General features: G+C 41.5%; 1 protein-coding gene across 3 annotated transcripts in view; it reads left to right on the top strand.

The window, feature by feature from the left end:
• Window positions 1-23,730, top strand: part of smg1 (SMG1 nonsense mediated mRNA decay associated PI3K related kinase) — a 186,950-nt gene that overhangs the window by 48,719 nt on the left and 114,501 nt on the right. For all 3 annotated transcript variants that reach the window (XM_072481861.1, XM_072481863.1, XM_072481862.1), the window contains 18 exons: window positions 229-442; window positions 784-909; window positions 991-1,063; window positions 2,074-2,171; window positions 3,296-3,469; window positions 3,762-3,986; window positions 4,595-4,696; window positions 8,603-8,872; window positions 9,245-9,375; window positions 10,203-10,364; window positions 10,509-10,627; window positions 10,712-10,799; window positions 11,099-11,200; window positions 13,366-13,506; window positions 17,621-17,820; window positions 18,797-18,993; window positions 19,603-19,767; window positions 21,778-21,932. In XM_072481861.1, the coding sequence (XP_072337962.1) occupies window positions 229-442; window positions 784-909; window positions 991-1,063; window positions 2,074-2,171; window positions 3,296-3,469; window positions 3,762-3,986; window positions 4,595-4,696; window positions 8,603-8,872; window positions 9,245-9,375; window positions 10,203-10,364; window positions 10,509-10,627; window positions 10,712-10,799; window positions 11,099-11,200; window positions 13,366-13,506; window positions 17,621-17,820; window positions 18,797-18,993; window positions 19,603-19,767; window positions 21,778-21,932 (2,742 nt within the window). The remainder of the gene's footprint in view (window positions 1-228; window positions 443-783; window positions 910-990; window positions 1,064-2,073; window positions 2,172-3,295; window positions 3,470-3,761; window positions 3,987-4,594; window positions 4,697-8,602; window positions 8,873-9,244; window positions 9,376-10,202; window positions 10,365-10,508; window positions 10,628-10,711; window positions 10,800-11,098; window positions 11,201-13,365; window positions 13,507-17,620; window positions 17,821-18,796; window positions 18,994-19,602; window positions 19,768-21,777; window positions 21,933-23,730) is intronic.

The raw sequence follows: 23,730 nt of genomic DNA, 5'->3' as shown, positions 1-23,730 counted from the left end.
CTGTTATAAAAATATTGCTAATCCCACTTCTAATGACAAATTTGAGAATTTGTATTCTGACTTGTAACTTGCTTCAATTGTTTAAATAATAAAATGACAAACTTTTGGAGATAGCTAAAATTCACAGCAAATTCAGAACTTAATACAAATGCATTAAAAAAAAATCATATGTGGCATAGATGTATAAACAATGCAAGGTACTAACATTTTTAAACTTGGTACCAACAGTAGTAAACTACTTCATGAACTACGACAAGAAGGAGCTTGCTGCCTTGGCTTGCTGTGTGTATCTTTGAGTTACGAGGCTGAGAAAATCTTTAAGTGGATTTTTAGCAAGTTTAGTTCTTCCACCAAAGATGAGGTAAAACTTCTGTACTTGTGTGCCACCTACAAAGCACTGGAAACTGCAGGAGAAAAGAAGGTGTTTTCATCTGTAATGCAGGTTAGCCCTTAAGTTTGCAACCTTTCCCAATTGAAAGCAGGAATGTTCTTTTTACATGTTACATTTTTGATAATCTCAGTTGGTAGTCACGATGTTTGGTAACCTGAAAATTTTGACAGTAACTAAGGAAGATTACAATTTGATCAGAACTATATAGCATTTTCTGCAACAGTGTAACCTTCCAAAGATTGAGTGTCATAGAACCGTCATAGAAAACTTCCTGTTTGAAATACTTCAAACTTTCAGAAAGCGTGGAAGATGGTGGTAAACCATTGTCAGACAGCAGTATAACATTGCAACATTCATTTTGTTGGAATTAATTTAACTTTAATTTTTTCTAGCTGGTAATGGTCAGCCTGCAATCTGTTTTGGAAAATGTGGACACCCCAGAACTACTATGCCAGTGTGTGAAGTGCATTTTATTGGTGGCTCGTTGTTATCCCCATATATTTAGTACCAACTTTAGGGTAAGGATATTGAGATAAATGACATTATATAATCTTTTCAGAATTTTAGCTGCAAATTAATATCTGCTTTTAATTCTAAAGGACACTGTAGATATACTTGTTGGATGGCACATAGACCACACCCAGAAACAATCCCTTACACAACAAGTATCAGGTAAGATCACTTTATTTGCTGCAGTATATCCATAGATATAGGGGCTGGTTTAGCACACTGGGCTAAATCGCTGGCTTTTAAAGCAGCCCAAGGCAGGCCAGCACAGTTCAATTCCCGTACCAGCCTCCCCGAACAGGCGCCGGAATGTGGCGACTAGGGGCTTTTCACAGTAACTTCATTTGAAGCCTACTTGTGACAATAAGCGATTTTCATTTTATTTTCATTTCATTTCATAAATGTCTAATATATGCGCATAATAGCTCTGTTTAGCTGTCTGCCAGCCCTATATTCCTCCGATATCTGCTCTAATTTTGGACCTGAATGCCCTGATTTGAATTGCTCCCACTGTTGATATGCCTTCAGCTGCCAATGCTCCCTAATTTTCCTCCATTAAGGCACATCCCTTGTAACCTACTTCTGACCAAGCTTTTGGGCCATCTGCCCTTCAATGTCCAATCTTATTACTCTCTCTGAAGCCCTTTTGCGATGTTATGACTATATGAATAAAAATTATTGCTGTTGAACTTTAACTGAATTAATTGAAGTAGTTTGAGAAATCTATTACCTGAGCAGGATTCATGCCAAGAATTTTAACATTGTGTATTTTTTTTCTAATTGCAGAATGCTGTACTTGCCACTTGCTGATGTTTTTGCCCATGTTAATTGCTACCTTGTGTCTTATTAGCTTTACTCATTTTCATTTTTCTTTTCCCCCACATGTTTTGAATTTTTTAACTTTGATGTCCTTGTGCAAAACAAACTAAAGCGTAATGGTGGAGTAGAATCTGTGGAGAGAGGAAATGGAGTTAACGTTTCGAATCCGTGTGACTGCTCGGAGCTGAAGAAGAGTTGTACGGACTTGAAACATTAACTCTTATATTTTTCGCTCTCTCTGCAGTTGCTGCCAGACCTGAGATTTTCCAGCTTTTTCTGTTTTTCACATTTCAGCATCTGCAGTATTTTGCTTTTATTAAAACGTAATGGTGTTTATTCTGTCGCTCATCCCAAAGGTTGGTTGCAGTGTTTGGAGCAGTTCTGGGTTGCAGATCTTGGATTTTCCACAACCCTTCTGGGACAGTTTTTAGAAGATATGGAGGCTTATGCTGAGGTGTGGTACTGTTTTGACAAGCGTGAAATACTCCCAAATAAAAGACTACATACATTGAATGACACACTGCTTCCCATTTGCTAGTTGTTTTCCACTTATTTGTTTACAGAGAAAAAAAACATCCAAAAATGTTAATTGCAGTAAACGGATTCACATTTTATACCCAATGTAAAATGGATAATTATCTAATTTGAAGCTGCTGATTATTCAAATCCATGGAAGCTACTGTTTTTTTTTTTTCAAAATATGAATTCAAAATTACTCATGCCTACTGGTTCCTAATTTCAAATGTTTGACGGGCCTTTTCTTGAGGGCAAGACAGTTGTCCAGAATATTCAGTGTCTGTCAGTTTGCTGGACCATTGTGCTGTAGTGGCATGGAAGTCATTTTGGAAACGCACGAGAGAGTGCAGTTCAATAAAAGAAAGACGGGCTCCTTTATATATAACACTTTTTGAGACGTCGGGTGGTCACAAGTGCTTTACAGCCAATGAAACACTTGTGTTTCGAAGTGTTGTCACTTGTGTAATGAAAGAAATGCAGCAACTAAACTACAAACAGCAATGACCAGATAACCTGTTTTTTGTGGGGATAAATATTGTCCAGGACATCGGGGAAGAACGCCCTTGTTGAGACAATAATGAATCCCACAAGGGGTGGGATTCATTATCGCTACTGATCAGTAACCGTATCTGCCAGAATATGCTCATGATTTTTCTTTATAGTTGTCGGTTTCAAAGCATACCAAGTGTGCTAACCATTTGGGGTATTTATGCAACTTCAGTCAGTTGATCAGACCGGTTTCAAATGTTAATTACCTTGGTGATATGTCTGTCATTCTTGGGTGTTAAGTGGTGATGCCAAATGAAACTGGAAAAGTAATTAAGACATTTCAAAGTTGGTTTGATTATCGCATCACCGCTGGGGCGTGTGATGAATTTCCCAGGAAATTTGGCTTTAGATTGGTGTAGGCTGATCACTGGAGAGATATTGCCAATAACTCCGTTGCTGCAAATTCCCAGCTAGTGTGCTGTGCCCATTGAATGATCAAACGGGACCAAAGATGATTATTTTCTTTACAGCTCCTAATTGGTGAATGAATTGACTGATTATTTACATTTACAGGATCTTAGTCATGTGGCCTCTGGAGAGTCCGTTGACGAGGACATTCCACCTCCTTCAGTCTCATTACCAAAGTTAGCAGCATTGCTGAGAGTGTTCAGCACTGTGGTGAGAAGCATTGGAGAACGTTTCAGCCCAATTAGAGGACCTCCAATCACTGAGGCTTACGTGACAGATGTAAGAAAATACATTTAAATCACTTTTGTACCAACGGTCTTCCTCTTACTAAGGAAAATGTGATTAAACAGTAGCTTTTCTGTGAAAATTGTTTTTTCTTTGCGTTAAACTTTGAAGGATTCAAAAGAAACATAGCAATTAGGGTTCTCAATGGATCGGTAATTACCTAGTTTATAATATCTAAAGTCTACATTATTTTTTAATCCATTTCCCTATTAAAGAAAGTTCACAAACTTACTGGACCGGAACATTTCGAGGATCATGCTTAAACTGTGTTTCACTTTTAATCTAGGTCCTTCTGAGGGTTGTGAATTGTGTAACCACGGCAAAACAAGTTTTCTTTTCTGAGGCAGTATTGACGGCCGCAAATGAATGTGTCTGTGTCCTACTGGGGAGTATGGATTCTGATATAGCCAAACATTGTGAGATTACCATTACCTATGGGTTGGATCAGCTGGACAGTTGTCAGTTGTTTGGTGCTGAGTATATCATCTCTGTCTTAAACCTGTTGACTCTGGTGAGTCTGCCTGCGTGTTTGAAGATTTACACTTTTGTACCAATTGTGATTAGCTCTAGTTCAAAAAAAGTACTTCTTGATCAGTGTATTTTGATTCCATAGCTAGAAAGGGAATTTGCATTTATATGAGCACTTTATGAACTCGGACATCCCAAAGTACTAAATAGCCAATGACGTACTTGGATGTGCAGCCACTGTTGCAGGAAAGCTCAAACGGCCCACAGCTGGGAGCCACAAAAGGTGATGAACAACCTGATTTTTAGTAATTTTTAGTTTTTGAGGGATAAATTTTGACCAGAGCATTGGGAGATGACCCTTGCTTTTCAACTGCAAATATTGATGGGATCTTTTGCATCCTTCTGAGAGGGGGGTTTAACACCTCACATGGAAGATGGCACCAGGCTGTCCGAATCAGTTCATAACCTCGTAGTGTCAACGCAGAGTTTGTGCTCAAATTCGTGAAGTAGATCCTGAACCCGCAACCACCTGACTCTCGAAGTGTTGCCATTGAGCCATGGTTGACCCCTATAATAACTGAAGTTCCTACAAGTTAAGTTTATTATCCTGTGTACTGTCATCATTTTAAAAAAAAAAGTTTTGTTTTCCAGATTGTGGAACAAATAAATACAAAATTACCAGCATCATTTGTTGAAAAATTGTTTTCACCACATTCTAAGTTACTTCAGCTCCGTTTTCACAGGGAAAAAGAGGTAGGACCAAGGACAGATGAGTTGAATGTGCCGTTCAATAAGGCAAGATTCTACTCTGGTAGAAATGAGCATTTTAATATAGTATGTTGGAATGTTATGAACATATAATTAATCACTACATATCTGCTATTTTACTTGTATAGATTCCTACTTTGCATGTCATTTTGAAGTTGGCTTTTTTGGAAAATTAAAGGATCACATATGCTGAGAACATTTTTTCAGTCTTTAAGGCTGTCTTGAATTTCTAAGGCTGTGTATGTAGTAATGAAAACACAGTTTGTGTTTAAACAGAATGGAATACTGTACACAATGCCAAACTTCTGTATTTACGATTGGGCTTTCCAATGAAACAGTGTATCTGGGGCCATAAGTGGCTAATGTCATTATTATGGGGAAGGATGCTTAGTATCCAGAATTTCTATAGGTAGTTAGGATCAAGCTCAGTGTTGAATGTGGTTGAGATGGGACAAATGTGTGTAATTTGGAACTATCCTACTAACTGTTTTCAGGGTTTTATTTAACCATGATCTGGTTATCTTGTACACCAAAATTACAGTGATTGGCATAACAAATTTCAATTCCTAATCATGCCTGCCCTCCCTCCCTAATGGCATCAAGTGTACCTACACCACATGCACTGCAGTTCACCAGCACCTTCTCCAGGGCAATAGATGCTGGCCCACATCCCAGGGAAGAATATTTTTAAAGAAAACTTCAATGCTGATGCATCCTATTTATTTTTGTCTCGTATATGAATTTAAATATCCTTTCAAATGCAAGTATTGAGCTGTTCCTTTAACAGACTACTTTGAAGTTATGTTAAAGACATGAAAGTGTGAGCTATTATATCGTTGAACATGCACCACACCACTGCACTGCAAATCATTATTTTGAAGTTATTATTTTGAAATATGTTTCCGAGCTGGACAAACCTACTCTAACATGCGTGTTCTTGATAAGTATGTACCGGTCAGACAGGGAGGAAGGCGTCGAGCGAGGGAACCGTGGTTTACCAAAGAAGTGGAATTTCTTGTTAAGAGGAAGAAGGAGGCCTATGTGAAGATGAGGTGTGAAGTTTCGGTTGGGGCGATGGATAGTTACAAGGTAGCGAGGAAGGATCTAAAGAGAGAGCTAAGACGAGCAAGGAGGAGACATGAGAAGTATTTGGCAGGAAGGATCAAGGAAAACCCAAAAGCTTTCTATAGGTATGTCAGGAATAAGCGAATGACTAGGGAAAGAGTAGGACCAGTCAAGGACAGGGATGGGAAATTGTGTGTGGAGTCTGAAGAGATAAGGCGAGATACTAAATGAATATTTTTCGTCAGTATTCACTCAGGAAAAAGATAATGTTATGGAGGAGAATGCTGAGCCCCAGGCTAATAGAATAGATGGTATTGAGGTACGTAGGGAAGAGGTGTTGGCAATTCTGGACAGGCTGAAAATAGATAAGTCCCCGGGACCTGATGGGATTTATCCTAGGATTCTCTGGGAGGCCAGGGAAGAGATTGCTGGACCTTTGGCTTTGATTTTTATGTCATCATTGGCTACAGGAATAGTGCCAGAGGACTGGAGGACAGCAAATGTGGTCCCTTTGTTCAAAAAGGGGAGCAGAGACAACCCCGGCAACTATAGACCGGTGAGCCTCACGTCTGTAGTGGGTAAAGTCTTGGAGGGGATTATAAGAGACAAGATTTATAATCATCTAGATAGGAATAATATGATCAGGGATAGTCAGCATGGCTTTGTGAAGGGTAGGTCATGCCTCACAAACCTTATTGAGTTCTTTGAGAAGGTGACTGAACAGGTAGACGAGGGTAGAGCAGTTGATGTGGTGTATATGGATTTCAGCAAAGCGTTTGATAAGGTTCCCCATGGTAGGCTATTGCAAATAATATGGAGGCTGGGGATTGAGGGTGATTTAGAGATGTGGATCAGACATTGGCTAGCTGAAAGAAGACAGAGCGTGGTGGTTGATGGGAAATGTTCAGAATGGAGTACAGTCACAAGTGGAGTACCACAAGGATCTGTTCTGGGGCCGTTGCTGTTTGTCATTTTTATCAATGACCTAGAGGAAGGCGCAGAAGGGTGGGTGAGTAAATTTGCAGACATACTAAAGTCGGTGGTGTTGTCGATAGTGTGGAAGGATGTAGCAGGTTACAGAGGGATATAGATAAGCTGCAGAGCTGGGCTGAGAGGTGGCAAATGGAGTTTAATGTAGAGAAGTGTGAGGTGATTCACTTTGGAAGGAATAACAGGAATGCGGAATATTTGGCTAATGGTAAAGTTCTTGAAAGTGTGGATGAGCAGAGGGATCTAGGTGTCCATGTACATAGATCCCTGAGAGTTGCCACCCAGGTTGATAGGGTTGTGAAGAAGGCCTATGGAGTGTTGGCCTTTATTGGTAGAGGGATTGAGTTCCGGAGTCGGGAGGTCATGTTGCAGCTGTACAGAACTCTGGTACGGCCGCATTTGGAGTATTGCGTACAGTTCTGGTCACCGCATTATAGGAAGGACGTGGAGGCTTTGGAGCGGGTGCAGAGGAGATTTACCAGGATGTTGCCTGGTATGGAGGGAAAATCTTATGAGGAAAGGCTGATGGACTTGAGGTTGTTTTCGTTGGAGAGAAGAAGGTTAAGAGGAGACTTAATAGAGGCATACAAAATGATCAGGGGGTTGGATAGGGTGGACAGTGAGAGCCTTCTCCCGCGGATGGATATGGCTGGCACGAGGGGACATAACTTTAAACTGAGGGGTAATAGATATAGGACAGAGGTCAGAGGTAGGTTCTTTACGCAAAGAGTAGTGAGGCCGTGGAATGCCCTACCTGCTACAGTAGTGAACTCACCAACATTGAGGGCATTTAAAAGTTTATTGGATAAACATATGGATGATAATGGCATAGTGTAGGTTAGATGGCTTTTGTTTCGGTGCAACATCGTGGGCCGAAGGGTCTGTACTGCGCTGTATTGTTCTATGTTCTAACATAGGAGTCAACAATCTTAATCTCTGCTGGCATCATTGATTCCTTCATGACCTGCATTTGAAAGGAACCCTGAGTCTTTGTGTTCTGAATACTGTTTAGATCTTCCTCTGAGAGGCTTAGGAGGATGTAATGCACTTCTAATCTGCTGAGAAAAAGCACTCAAATTTACAAAGTTATGTTGACTGCAGCTCAGTAGCACAAGTGACTAGCACTGTGGCTTCACAGCACCAGGGTCCCAGGTTCAATTCCCTGCTGGGTCACTGTGTGTGGAGTCTGCACGTTCTCTTCGTGTCGGGTGCTCCGGTTTCCTCCCACAGTCCAAAAACGTGCAGATTAGGTGGATTGGCTATGCTAAATTGCCCTTCATGACCAAAAAAAGATTAGGAGGGATTATTGGGTTCTGGGGATAGGGTGGAAGTGAGGGCTTAAAGTGGGTCGATGCAGACTCGATGGACCCAATGGCCTCCTTCTGCACTGTATGTTCTATGTTTGTTCTATGACAGTCGAAATGAGAGCAAATGTTTTTGTTTCTCTCCCTGTGCCGCTGTAAGTATAGTGGACCCTCTATTTACTTGTGTAACCGGGGCTTCCACCCAAGTTGTGACTGCCTTGTGAGAAATTCTGAAGAAATTCACCCTCATTGATTTAGCCAACTTTGTGATTCTGCAAACTAAATTGCTGCAGCATAGATTGGATGCCAGCGGAATACATTCCTGTTTCAAGCACTACCGACCGATCGGAACCCCTTTTATTGATCCTTATACTTGGATATTTTTTATTCAATATTTTTGGTGAGATGCTCAATTTAATCTTTTCCGTCCAAATAGTACTCGCAAATGTAGATCTCATGTTGTGAAATAAATTGGACCATCATTGTATAACAGTTATATTGTATATAACTCTGGCTATCCTTTCCTACCCAGGTTGTTTCAGCTGCACAATTTGTATATCAAGCTGTGTTAAGCCTGAAGAATATTCCTGTATTAGAGACTGCCTACAAACTTATCTTGGGGGAAATGACATGTGCACTTAACAATCTCCTTCAAGGCCTGACTCTTCCTCTGGTCTGTCCAGAGATACAGCATGAAGCTTTCAGGGACAAATCATTCAAAGAGGAAAATGCGGAGTTTGTAATACTATTCGACTTAAGTGCCCTTACTACAATTGGAAATGCAAAAAATTCCTTGATTGGTGTAAGTATGGTTCTATTATGAAAGAGGTAAAATAATTACATACTTGCATGACTCCTGATAAAACATAACTGTTTGTGTGACAATCCTTTCTCAAACTTCCTTGACACCAACTTGAAAACCCCTCTTTGGAAGGGGATAAGCTGGAAATCTGCCTCAGGCCCTATATGTCACTGCTACTCCAGGCTTACATATAATGACAGCATTGTGACAGTTTGTTTAAAAGTCTGCTTTTGAAACATGCAACACGTACAAAGCATGAAGTTCCGAAAGTATGTTTTCCCAGTTTCAAATCATTTGCAGTTTATGGTGGGAAAATTATACATTTTAGTTGCATGTGAATTGTTTTAATATGTTTTATCCTTTTCTTTCCAGATGTGGGCTCTCTCTCCCACTGTGTTTGCCCTCCTCAGTGATAACCTTACAATTGTACATGCCAATCTTGCAGTTCATTATCCTGCCATCCAGTATGGAGTCCTGTACACTTTATATTCCCATTGTACGAGGTATGTTGAACTTTGGGGGGTGTCTGCCCTTGTAAAACGGATGTCAATTCTTTGGATTGGCCTGTAAAGTCTCTGATCCTCGCATTCATTGAAATTAAATAACATTCAAGCTACTGGAGCGATTTTCCCTTTGAAAATGACTTTGTGTTCTTGGATGGCACAATAACCAAAGGCAGGATTTGAACTCATTGTTTTTATTTGGGGAAAGGTGCCTAATGTTCACTTGATTTATCTAGTCATCAATGCTTACCTGATTAATGTAAGTGATTTGTGTTATTTGAAAAATCGTTTCAGCGCATACTCCTTGAGAGGGCCTATGTTGACCTTCATTTGCTCTGAAACTAGTGTATTACCTCTCCACATAAACAGCACTTTTAATTAGTGAAAGAGGTTGGGAAAGCTTTAGGTCAGTGCCTTATAAGGAGTAAGAGTTGGCATCATATTATGGACATGCAGCAAGGAGAAGTTTAGACCAGACGGTAAAAGAAACAGCGTGTTCATTGGGCAAGTACCTAGAGTGTTCCAGATGATTGTCAACTTCACATGGGTGCCTTGATATGCATCTATGTTTTGTATTTTAATAATTAAATTCATAAAGATATGATCATTTTCCACATTAAAGATGCTAAATATACGTTACATATAACAGTCTGAATTCAGTTCAACTATCCATTTTTCTTTAGTAATTTTAGCAATCTTGTGCAGTTTACTAAAACTGTTCATTCATTATTTGACTGTGTTTGGAAAGAATTCTGTCAATTTTATGATACATGTGCATACCAGTTCCAAATAGTGTTGAAATTGTTCAATCGGTTTTATGTTTGCAGGCATGACCATTTCATATCCAGCAGCCTTAGTTCATCATCGCCTTCTCTGTTTGATGGTGCTGTTATCAGTACTGTCACAATGGCAACAAAAAAACACTTTTCCATCATACTGAATCTTTTGGGAACATTGCTCAGTAAGGATATTTTGAACCACGATGCAAGGTAACCAGCTTTGCTGATCGCATTTTACCAGTTGAACAAATTATTCTGATCTGAATTTTTTCATTGTAAATTCTACATTGTATTTAAAATTGTGTACCTGGCTAATTCAATTCTTTGAAACCTGATTTTTGAATATCTCATCAGGAAATTATTACTAACCTGGGCATTAGAAGTAACCATTTTAATGAAGAAATCAGAAACTTATGCTCCCTTGTTTGCTATTCCATCGTTTCACAAGTTCTGCAAAGGTCTGCTATCAAATGGTAAGATTTCTGTCAATGAATGACTTATTCTTAATTTTTTTTTAAAGTAATGTTGGAATTCATACCCTGTTGTTTTTTTAACAGCTGTTTATGAAGATGCTTCTCTCTGTTTGCAAGCATGCAGCAGCCTACAGATTGTTTCTACTTCTTTGCCAAATGACCTCCTGCAAAGGTATGATTTTAAAATTTTGAAAAATCTTACCGTTAGTTACACTTTGACCTGTGAATATTTTCAGCACTAATTGGGCAGCACGTAACACAGTGATTAGCACAGTTGCTTCACAACGCCAGGGTCCCAGGTTCGATTCCCGGCTTGGGTCACTGCCTGTGCGGAGTCTGCACATTCTCCCCGTGTTGCAGTGTTAATGTAAGCCCACCTGTGACAATAATAAATATTATTATTATTGTTATTTAGAAGCACCGCCTGAAATGCGCAACTTCAATAAAGTTAGTATTGGATTTGTTACATAGGTGTGTTGATGTGTGCCGTGTACAGCTGGTCCACTGTGGAGTTCGTGTTAGACAAGCATTCGGGAAACTTCTGAAGACCATTCCTCTGGATGTTACTTTAAGGTGTGTACGACCTTTTTAAAATAAAGATCTTTTAAACATCCCTTTTAATTAATGGTTTGATTAGCATTTCTATTTATTGATCTGAAGGTAATTAGACTGGTTAATACCCGAGCTGGTAACGTGTTTGTGTATTTTAATTTTTTTATTCGTTCGTGGGACTGGGCCAGCATTCCTTACCCATCCAAATGAATTGAATAAGCCAGAAATTTTATATTCCGATCGTATCAGCAAAACGCCGCTCAGTGAATTGGCATTGTTTGCTACTTATGCAACTTAGACCTTTGTACCTTCCAAGCATTACAGCTGGAATTCTGTATTTCTGCCGTAACAAAATTTTAAAAGTTCAATCAAACCAACGAGTAGAAAAAGACTTCACCGGACCTTCTAGTTTTTAAAAGATGCGTTAAGTGGGATGTGCATTGCTGAACGTAGTTAGTATCACCACCCAGTCTTACTGGGTGATCATAAACTGGTGAAAGCGTAGGATTAAATAGGACATATGGTGCAGCATCCAGCCATTCAGTGCAACCAGTCCATGCCAGTGTTTATGTCCCATCTTATCTCATCTTACCTGCTATTCCTTCAAATGCTTGTCTAGCTTCCCCTTCAACTCTTACCATTCACTTCAACACACTCTGTGGTAGTGGGTGTCACATTCTTACCACTCTTTGGGTGAAGAAGCTTCTTTTTAATTCCCCATTGCATTTCTTGGTGTGTCTATCTTATATCAATGGTCTCTAGTCTATTATGCTTTTTCTCCTCAAGATGAAACATTCTCTCTGCATTCAATCTGCCAGAACCTTTCAGAATTTTACAGAGGCCCATTGGGTCACTCAACCTTTTTTCAAGAGAAGGGAACTGTCCCACACACCCGACCAACTTGTCCATCTTCTCCTGATGTTTATATCTACACATTTCCAATATCACCCTTGTAAATATTCTCCACACCCTCTCCAGTGTCTCTCGCCCCTTTTTATAATATGGCGACTAGGTCAGCATGCAATACTCTTTAGTGTAACGAAGATTCGGCACAGGTTTAGCATAGCTTCATACTTTTCAAATCTATCCCTCCAGAAGCAAAGCCTGGTGCTACTTTTATGGCCTTGGTTTTTTTTGAGAATGTTTTTATTGATATTTTGTATCCAACAATTTATAAATTACAAAACTGTCAAAAGCCAACACATATTCCGCTGGGGCTGGTTTAGCACAGGGCTAGATCGCTGGCTTTTAATGCAGACCAAGGCAGGCCAGCAGCACGGTTCAATTCCCGTACCAGCCTACCCGAACAGGCGCCGGAATGTGGCGACTAGGGGCTTTTCACAGTAACTTCATTGAAGCCTACTTGTGACAATAAGCAACCCCCCCCCCCCCCCCCCCCCCCCCCACCACCACCACACACACACTCACCTTGGGTCGGCATTTTGTATGGCCTTGTTGACTCATGGCGTGATTTTTTGTGATAGTTATATTTATAGTTCTAGATCTCTTTGTTGCTTTAACCCACCTAGACAATCCAGGTAATGCAGTGTGACCTCTCTACTCTTCCTGCCAAAACATACTACCTGACATTTATCTGTGTTTAACTTCATTTGCCAATTATTTGTCCATTCTGCACGTTTATGAATGTCTTTCTGTAACTTGTTGCGGCCTTCTTCAATGTTGACTATTCCTCTTTCCCACCAATTTGGTGCCATGTGCAAATTTAGCAATTACGATTTTCATTTCAAAGTCCAGATTATTCATGTAAATGGTGAACAGCGGTGATCCCAGCACTGATCTTCATGGAATACCACTCCCCACCTTCCGCCACTTTGAATAACTACCCCTTATTCCCACTCTTTCATCTCAAAACCAGCTAGCAATCAATTCCGTTTCCTGCCCCGACTCCAAAACATTTGGAGCATTTTTCATTCGAAAATACTGATTCCATGCGGACCAGATCTGAATTCAGTATTTCAATCCCTGAGGAATCTGCTTTAGACTCATGTATTTTCATGAATGAGATTGTTCATTTTTGTTATAGACTTTTTATAATAGAGAAAAGGGAATATTGAACGCTATTAAATATAGGAGCAGTTCATTTTGACAATTATGGTAGACTTTACATTTCATGAAAATTGTTTTATGTAAATGACAGATACATTTAATGTACTTTTTCTTTACAGTAACAACAATCTCACAGAGGTACAAGGGATCTCATTGGCCATAAGTAGTCATATGAGTAAAGCTCCAAGTAATACGTTTCATCCTCAGGACTTCTCTGATCTTATTAGTTTCATTTTGTATGGAAGCTGTCACAGAATTGGGTAAGGTTTTAATTTCATTCTTAAAATCCCTTTGTGTATATTATATGCTTTTCATGACATTTGTTATATATAAGTAATTGGTACAATAGAATGAAACTGGATGGACCACCTGGCATTGAGATAGGCACCGGAAACTGCAATGGCAAGCCCAGCCCTGTCAACCCTGCAAAGTCCTCATTACCAACATCCGGGGGCGCGCCAAAATTGGGAGAGTTGTCTCACAGACTAATCTCTCAACAGCCTGACGTAGTCATACTCATTGAATCATACCTTCGACCATGTCGTAGACATCACCATTCATGGGTAAGTCCTGCCCCATCAGCACCACAGACCCAGCAGAGTTGGCAGCACAGTGGTATACAGTCGGGAAGGAGTTGTCACCAAGTCAAATATGGCACCAGAATAAACACGGGCAAGGAAAACCCCTGCTGAGAGCAACAGCAGGCATACCAAAAATGAGGTGTCAACCAAGTGAAGTTACAGCGTGCCAAGCAGCAAGTAATAGACACAGCTAAGCAATTTCATAACCATTGGATACAATCTAAGCTCTACAGTCCTGCTGCGTCCAGCTGTGAATGGTGGACAAGAAAACAACTCGCTGGAGGAGGAGTCGCCACAAATATTCCCACCCTTAATGTTGGAGGAGCTCAGCACATCCTTGTATGAAGCATTCGCAACAATCTTTAGCCAGAAGTGTTGAGTGGTTGATCTATCTCTGCCTCCTCCGGAGGTCCCAGCGTCGCAGCTGCCAGTCTTCAGCCAATTTGATTCATTCCACTGATACTGCAAAGGATATGGACCCTGACAATATTCTGGCAGTAGTAATAAAGACTTGTAATCCAGAAGTGCTGTGCCCCTAGCCAAGCTGTGCAATACAGCTGCAAGAGTCGCATCTACCTAGTGTTCGGAAAATATAAATAATATTTGTATTGGTAAATATTAGAAATAAGGATAGTTTTATGTGGATTTAGTTTACTGTTTCTGTGCCTGGAAGGGTAAAACCTATAGTTAGATTCATGTTGGACAAAGGTGTTTGTATGTGTGGAGGGTTGGTTTCAATTCCAACTGTGATTCTATTGTGCTGGAGAGGGCTATGGCATGAAGAGTAAATGAACCAGCAGTGGCCGTTTAGCCTCTGGGGCGTATAAGGAAATCTGAAGTTCAGCAAGTTAAGGAAACTAGAGGAATTAAGACAAGTTCCAAGAAGTCTGGAGTTAATGGAGCAGGTGAAACTGGGAACCAGAGCAGATTATTGTTCAGTAAAGTCACTAAAGTTGAGAAGAAATTGGATCGCGAGAAGCCAAAAAGAGATCTGCAGTAGTGCTACGGTTTGTGAAAAATGACTACAGTTTGGGAGACATTATTTGAAACAATTGTGGAAATCGAATGCTGGACCTTGAAGTTTGCGTAAAAGCCTGTAAGGCAAAGGAAATCTGAAGGGAGGTGTAAAACCTGAAAACAGCCTTGATGGAATCTGAAGGGAGGTGTAAAACGTGAAAACAGCCTTGATGGAAGCAGCAGGGGGAAAGCATCACTTAAGAAAATTTGAAAGTGTGACTTTTGAAATCAGAATTTGAAATTGCTGGTGTGGAAGCCGGAGTTTAGTGAGTCAATGTGGCTCACAGTAAGAATCATCTGGGAGGATTTTGAGTAAAAATCCACAGACATTCTTGTGTGCTTGTTCGACACCTTCCTTTTGATTTCCCTTTGTTCCCATTTTATTACTTTTTGGCTGTGGACCCATAATCAGATTGTGTCTTTAATCAGAGGAATCGAGCTGAGGCAGCCTGATAATCAGGACTGTGTGTTTCGGAGAGGAGAAAACAGACACGTCGGCACTGGGTGAAGCTTCAGAACCAGCTTTGGTGGAAGTTGATTCGATTGGCTGGCTGACATCCTGTGGGTCAGCCAAGGGCAGTGTTCTCCCTGAAACAGTCAGTGATTGGTTCCTGTGTGATGCTTCTGATAGCTGGGCAGAAGTGATTAGACCTTGTAATGAGAAGGAACTCTCTAGAAAACCTTCTCAAGCCTAGAAGGAAGAAGTATCAAAGCACAAGCTTGAACCGCTGGAAGACTTTAACTGGAAGCCATCGTAGTGCATCAGAAATCTTTTATTCTTGTATTTTACCATTACATTCATCTCCATCACCCTTTACATCTATGATGCGTGTGTGTGTAGAATGGCGTGAGTTGGAAAGGGGGGGGGGGGGAACGGGTATTAAGTAAGTTGCATTTTTGTCAGTTTGTTTATATTACTGTTAAATAATAAGAGGTTATTTGTGTTCAGGCAAGGTCCTCTGGTATTTTAAAATAATATCTAATTTCACTTGTGTTGCAACTTGGGGTCAAGTGGGGCTGGAATTGAGTGTGCACTAGCCCGGGGGGGCCTGGCATACTTAAAAGGGACTTTGTGTGAATGAGACCATTGTAATTCAAGATGAATTTTGTAATCCATGTCAATCTTAAAATCTGTGTTGAATTGTTAAGCTAAAGTGGGAGTAAAGGAGTATTGTATAATCCAATTTTTACATGTTTAATAAATGTTTTTTTTCCTTGATGCTAAAACTGATTTGAGGTCATGTGACTCTGCTCCTCCACGTTTTATAAAAGAAAAGTAAAAGTTAGGGTCTTCTGAGCCAGGGATCCTTTCTGGGATCTTCCCGTCCAGTTATATCACCAACTGGGACCATAATTTCGGTAATGTGGAAAATTGCCGAGGTGTGTTGTACACTAGAAACAGGACAAATCCAACCCAGCCAATAACTGTCCCATCATTCCACTCTCGATGATCTGAAAAGTGATGGAAGGGGGTCATCAACATTGCTACAACCAGCACTTACTCAGCAATAACCGATACTCAGTTTGGTTTCTACCAGGGTCACTCAGCCCCTGACCTCCTTACAACCTTGGTTCAAACATGAACAAAAGAGCTGAATGCCAGAGGTGAGGTGCGAGTGACTGCTCTTGACATCAAGGCAGCATTTGACTAAGTGTGGTATCAGGGAGCCCGAGTTAAACTGGAGTCAATGAGAATCAGGGGGGAAGCGCTCTGCTGGTTGGAGTCGTACCCGGCACAAAGGAAGATGGTTGTGGTGGTTGGAGGTCAATCATCTCAGTCCTAAGACATCACAGCAGGAGTTCCTCAGGGTGGTGTCCGAGGCCCAACCATCTTCAGCTGCTTCATCAATGACCTCCCTCCATCATAAGATCTGAAGTGGGGATGTTCGCATCACTGATAATTGCACAATGTTCAGCACCGTTCCTGATGACTCAGATACGGAAGCAGTCCATGTCCAAATGCAGGAAGATCTGGACAATATCCAGGCTTGGGGATGGCAAGTGTCAAGCAGTGACCATCTCCAACAAGTATGTATCTAACCATCTCCCCGTGACATTACCATCGCTAAAGCCCCGACTGTCAGTATCCATTGATCAGAAACCGAACTGAATTCGCAATAGAAATACTGTGGCTACAAGAACAGGTCAAAGGCTAGGAACCCTATGGTGAGTAATTCACCTCCTGACTCTCCAAAGCATGCCCACCATCTACAAGGTGAAAGTGAGGAATGTGATGGAATACCCTCCACTTAACTGGATGAGTTGAACTCTGACAACACTCAGCATCTGGGAACAAGCAGCCCATTCACTACCGATGAAAGCGGCAGCCGTGTGTACCATCTACAAAATGCACTGCAGTAACTCACCAAGGTCCCTTAGGCAGCACCTTCCAACCCCACGGCTTCTACCATCTAGAAGAACAAGGGCAGCAGATGCCCTGGAACCCCACCACCTGGAGGTTCCCCTCCAAGTCACTCCCCATCCTGACTTGGAAATATATCATCGTTCCTTCACTGTCACTGGGTCAAAATTCTAGAATTCCCAATAGCACTGAGTGTACCTACACCACACGGACTGCAGCGATTCATGAAGGATGCTCACCTCCACCTTCTGAAAGGTAACTAGGGATGGGCAATAAATGCTGGCCTAGCCAGTGATGCCCAAATTCCCTAAATTAATTTGTTTTTAAATTGGATACATAAAACTGTTCATGACTGTCTAAAAAATGGAGTAGGTGAATAACTTTGGAAAACTGGTAAACTTTCATGTCTTACAGCAAAGATCATTGGCTGGAGCGGCTCTTTCACAGCTGCCAGAGATTAGATAAATGTGATCAGTTATCTATTCCTCGAAACCTGTTAAAAACAGAGGCTGTGTTGTGGCAGTGGGCTGTGTGGGAAGCGGCACAATTTACCGTGCTTTCAAAGCTCCGAACGCCACTGGGCAGAGCACAAGATACATTCCAGACAATTGAAGGTAACAGGATCAATGTTTTGTGGTATGGTGGTATTTTAGTGTTCTGTAATGCAAGTCTTATTTAAATCGATTATCTTGATAGTGTTACCTATTCCCCCCCCTCTTGGTCAGCCCTATTTCCATGTTCTCTTCAAACTCCTCTCCAGGAAGCCCACCTCCTCCTTCCTTGAGTCCTCTTTCCCACTAAACTGCTGACCACCTAATGCCCCTTCTGGTTAGCAGATGATATTGTAAATGATTCCATCCCCATGGGTGCTGCCAGTGTCCTTCTGAAGCTGCCAACCAGCCATCCGCTTCAAAAAATAAATCTTTCCCACAACTCACTGAATCTTTCCAATCGGAGGACCAAAGCCCTGAGATCCGCTCTGCCTGAATTGCGTTTTCCTTGATTGTCTTCTACCTGTCCACAGATTTTGATTTTGACCAATGCCAGTGATTGGGACTATTATCTTTTGTTAAATTCAGCTCCTGAAACCGGGGCACGGTTACTAACCTACGTTGTTAATTTTGCGTCCCCTTATCCTTCTACCAATGGGGACAGTACGATTTGGGATAGATGTTGAATATTAGAAAAATAATCACTTGCTATTTAATCTCTCCCACTGCTACCGGATTCCTGTACTCTCTCTTCCTGGGCAACCACTTTTGCCACACTACAATGGCATTTCTCATGTTTGCTCTGCCTTGCATGTCTCCTTGGGACCCAGTATTCAGTACCAAAATAATGGCTGCCAAGGCTGTTCTCTCCGGGAAGACAGGATTTTCTTTCCTTCTCCACTTTCCACCCTTGTGAATAAATACCCCATTCAAATCGTTATTTCTGTTTGTGAGGTGGGATTTCAGGCAATGCATATTCTAGCAAACCCTTCTATCACTCTTGTGTAGAAGAGCTGAGTTCTTTTTTTTAAAGAGAGAAATAACATCATCATCTTGCATATGACTGACAGGCATTTAATTTAGACTTTTAAAATTCCAGGTATTATTAGGAGTCTGGCAACTCATACTTTGAATCCGGATCATGACATAAGCCAATGGACCACTGCTGACAATGATGATGGACATACCAGCAACCAGCTGAGACTTATTCTTCTACTTCAGTTTTTGGAAAACCTTGAAAAGTTGATGTACAATGCGTACGAAGGATGTGCTAATGCACTGATGGCACCACCAAAGGTTAACATCAAATTAAAAGCAAATGACTGCAGACGCTGGAATTTGAAATAAAAGCCGAAAGCTGGAAAATATCAGCAGGTCTGACAGCACCTGTTCTACGGAGAGGGAACAGAGCTCACATTTTGAGTCTGGATGAGCTCTAAACGTTAGCTCTGCTCTCTCACCACAGATGCTGTCAGACCTGCTAAAATATTCCAGCATTTTCTGTTTTTATTTATTTTTATAAATTTAGAGTACCCAATTCATTTTTTCCAATTAAGGGGCAATTTAGCGTGGCCAATCAACCTACCCTGCACAACTTTGGGTTGTGGGGGCGAAACCCACGCAAACACAGGGAGAATGTGCAAACTCCACACGGATAGTGACCCAGAGCCGGGATCGAACCTGGGACCTCAGCGCCGTGAGGCAGCAGTGCTAACCACTGCGCCACCGTGCTGCCTTTTCTGTTTTTATTTAGCGTCAAATTGTTTGGTCTAAGTTCATGTGCATTTGTCTGGGCTATTTGTGTCACTCTGATTGGGAAAACAGCAAATATTGTGTATATTTTTGTATTGTCATAAAGGCATTTATTGTGTTGCGATTTAAGCTATTTATGATCATACGTTGCAGGTTATTAGGACTTTTTTCTACACAAATCGGCAGACATGTCATGACTGGTTAACACGGATTCGGGTTGCTATAATGCGAGTTGGCTTGTTGGCTGGGCAACCGGCTGTGACAGTCAGGCACGGGTTTGATTTACTTGCGGAGATGAAGAACAGCAGTGTAACTCAGGTATGTAAAAGGTAAACGGGGATGCTAAAATTATCAGTAAGATACCCATAAAGTATATTGTTCTGCCATTAAGGTCTGCTTTTAAAGATGTAGTTTCAGCGCACCTCAAAAGTCACTTCAACAACAATTCTTTTCCCTCGTTTGAACAATCATGGTGGGTTCAATGTAGTAGCCAAAGAGGGAAGTCGAAAAGTATTCCCATGAAGAGTTTATTCTTCAAGGTTGGGATTGGAATATTGGCTTTAGGGTATGGACTAAGAAAATATCTAAACATCACAAACTAAACAGATCCTGGAATATAAATGAGGTTTACTGATTACACACCTTAAAAATGACCAAGTGGTCGTCTCGCTTCCAGGTGTGCAAGACGAGAACAGACTACTGGGGAAAAATTACCACTGGATTAATAATACTCAGGCTGCAAAGGCTCACTGATTAAATGGAAAGCAATCAAAAAGCACTTGTATCCACCTGGCAGGTGGTAACAGCTACTAATTATCATTATGCAAGTACCAGAAAATGACTTAATGCTGAAACCACAAAGTGAAAACCGTCACATTGCAAAAACATTCTGTTGTGAAATTGCTTTTGGCTTTTCCTCCCTTGTTTAGTCTGCATACAGAGCTACGAATAACAGTTATATTCACCTTGTTTCTACGGAACCACATTGCCACGATAAATGTCTCATGAATGAAGCTACCAGCTGAGTAGCAGGTTAAAGGGAGGGAAATCAAATAACTCCATGTCTCTCCACCCCTTGCCCACCAACTATTTCATGCTGTTAAAAGAACTTATTGGGTTAATGGTCAGCAAGGCTACCGTAAACATCTATGGCGAAAAATAAATTTCAGCCATAATCCTTCGTGAAAACTCTGCAGAGGAGTTGTGTAGTTTTTGTTTATTGTTTATCGGATTTCCTGTTTCTGCAAATCTGTTTGCTATAAAGTGGTGGTTAGGGTGGTGTTTTGGCTTGCTGTGGGGTGGGAGGGGGGGGGGGGGGTGCTGCTGCAGGTTGAAACTGATTCATTTCCTGCTTTGATGCTAAACTATGACCTGCAAACAGAATCAGCCAGTCGTGAGCAGAGAAATGCAATTGACTGCCTCAGCAGGGTGTTAATCCTCCCAGTCTGTGTGAAGGGAAATCCTCCTAGGAGTAGCGCCATGCTGAAAATTACTTCATCATAGAAATGCAGGAGGCCATTCGGCCCATCGAGTCTGCACCGGCCCTTGGAAAGAGCACCCTACCTAAGCCCATACCTCCACCCCATCCCTACACCTCCATTCCATCCCTGTAACCCCACCTAACCCTTTTTGGACACTGAGGGCAAATTAGCATACCAATCCACCCAACCTGCACATCTTTGGACTGTGGTTGGAAACCAGAGCACCCGGAGGAAACCCACGCAGACACGGTGAGAATGTGCAGACTCTGCACAGATAGTGACCCAAAGCGGGAGTCGAACCTGGGACCCTGGAGCTGTGAAGCAACTGTGCTAGCTACTGTGTCGCCTGTATCAGGAAGAACTAAAAATGCACTGAAGGATTGCTGCAAAAATCATTTTTACAAACGTCACAAGGAAGTTTGAAGCAGGAGGATGGAAAATGCACAGAAGTGTTTGGAGGGGCTTTGGGTGTAGAATGGGTTGCAACTTCAGGTTCTGTAAGGTGCCAGGTATTAAATTGCAATAGTAATTTTTTACGACATTACTTCATCAAATTCACTGCTACTTACCCCAAATTTAAGAAACTGAAGTGCAAATCTAGGCTTCTTAGAAGTGATATCATTCCGAGACAAGTTCATCTCGTGATTCAATTAACTGAAGTATATTCTCATCACAGTGAGACGCTTTGTTTTCTTCAGCTGAAATGATTCTGATAAAACCTGACTTTTGTAGTGGATCCAGCTGTTTTCATAAAGCTGAGAATGTATCATGTTTTCTCAGCTTATTTCTACTTCTAATGACCTCTTGTACAATTCAAAGAAATAACCATTTTGAATGTATTTATTAGGGAAATGAAATTGAGGTGACAGTTATGATGATTGTTGAAGCACTCTGTGAATTGAATTGTCCTGAAGCTATACAAGGAATGGCTGTCTGGTCTTCTGCGATCCTTGCAAAGAGTCTTTTGTGGATAAATTCTGTGGCACAGCAAGCCGAAGGAAGGTATAAGTTGTGTTTTTAAAGTACGTTTTAAATTTACAAAATATAGCTAGATCATCCTTTTATTAACTTGATCGTCTGCAAGATGCACCTTAATGCTGTTCATCAAAAAAGTCCACATTATAAATAAAATTGAATGTATACTTTGCTTTTAAAATGGGTGAGTGCGTCAGTCTATAGAAGGATGAGTAAATTATTTGATAAATTTCAAAAATGTAATAAATAAAGGAGTCACATTAGGAGACCTTTAATTATCCTAATATAGGCTGAAAGCAGTGTGCTAAGAGTAAGGAAGGAGGGGAACTTCTGATATCGACTGGAGCACTTTTCAATTAGTGTCCAGTCCATCGAGGAACTTGGGAAGGAAGCAAGGTCGTATAGTGAAGCGTATTACAGCACAAGATCATCTAGCTAACAGCAACCATAATATAATTCACTTTGGACCTTTGGTAAAAGTGATCAACTAGGGAAAAGATAATTTCACTGCCTTTAGGAGGGAGCTAGCACGTTTAGACTGTGAAAGGCTATGGTAGCAGGAAAGCAGTATGGGAAGCAAGGAAGATAGACAAACTGATGTACAAATTAGGCATATTCCTTTGAAGGGAAAAAGCAGAGGATCCAACAGTCAGGTCCCTGGGATGACCGGAAATAAAACAGAAAAGAGATACCTGATGAATGTCAAGAGCATTTTTAGCTAATGTCCAAGAAAATTACGGAAAGATGGGGAATTGAAAAAGATAATACGTGAAAAAGATAATACGTGAAGCACAGACCAGTTATGAGACCATAAGACATAGGAGCAGAATTAGGCCACTCGGCCCATCGAGTCTGCTCTGCCATTCAATCATGGCTGATATTTTTCTCATCCCCATTCTCCTGCCTTCTCCCCATAACCCCTGATCCCCTTATTATCAAGAACCTATCTAACTCTGTCTTAAAGACAAAGCCTTCTGCAGCAAAGAGTTCCACAGATTCACCACCCTCTGGCTGAAGAAATTCCTCCTCATCTCAGTTTTAAAGAATCGTCCCTTTAGCCTGAGGTGATGTCCTCTGCTTCTAGTTTTTCCTACAAGTGGAAACATCCTCTCTACATCCACTCTATCCAGGCCTCACAGTATCCTGTAAGTTTCAATAAGAAGGTTTCCGGGTGCGGCGATGACCAGCTGAGTCGCACGTTTCGGCAGCTCCCGGTGAAACGGACTTTTGGGCTCTTGATAGGAGCCCCAACGGCAATTTTGACGGCTAAAAACACTGTGCGGTAAACCAGAAGGGAATCCCCCCTGGATACGGATGGAAAAAGGAGGAGAAAGTGGCCGGATTGCAGTGGATCCTTCAGAACAGCGGCAAGGAAGGCAAGCAAAAACCAAGATGGCGTCGGAAGGTGGCAGTTTAGCATGGGGCCCTGAACAACAAGAGTTCTTGAAATGCTGTGTGGAAGAGATCAAAAAGGAAATGAAGAAAGAGCTGTTGGCCCCGATACTACAGGCAATCGAAGAGCTAAAGGAGGAACAAAAGACCCAGGAGTGGGAGCTTCGGGTCGTGAAGGCAAAGGCAGCCGAGAATGAGGACGACATACAGGGCCTGGTGGTGAAGACGGAGACGCATGAGGCACATCAGAAACGATGTGTGGAAAGGTTGGAGGCACTGGAGAACAACGCAAGGAGGAACAACCGGAGGATTCTTGGTCTTCCTGAAGGTGCGGAGGGAGCGGACGTCGGGGCATATGTGAGCACGATGCTGCACTCGTTAATGGGAGCGGAGGCCCCGGCGGGTCCGTTGGAGGTGGAGGGAGCATACCGAG

The sequence above is a fragment of the Scyliorhinus torazame genome, chromosome 17, assembly GCF_047496885.1.
Source record: "Scyliorhinus torazame isolate Kashiwa2021f chromosome 17, sScyTor2.1, whole genome shotgun sequence".
NCBI lineage: Eukaryota > Metazoa > Chordata > Chondrichthyes > Carcharhiniformes > Scyliorhinidae > Scyliorhinus > Scyliorhinus torazame.
This window is presented reverse-complemented; position numbering and strand designations above follow the sequence as displayed.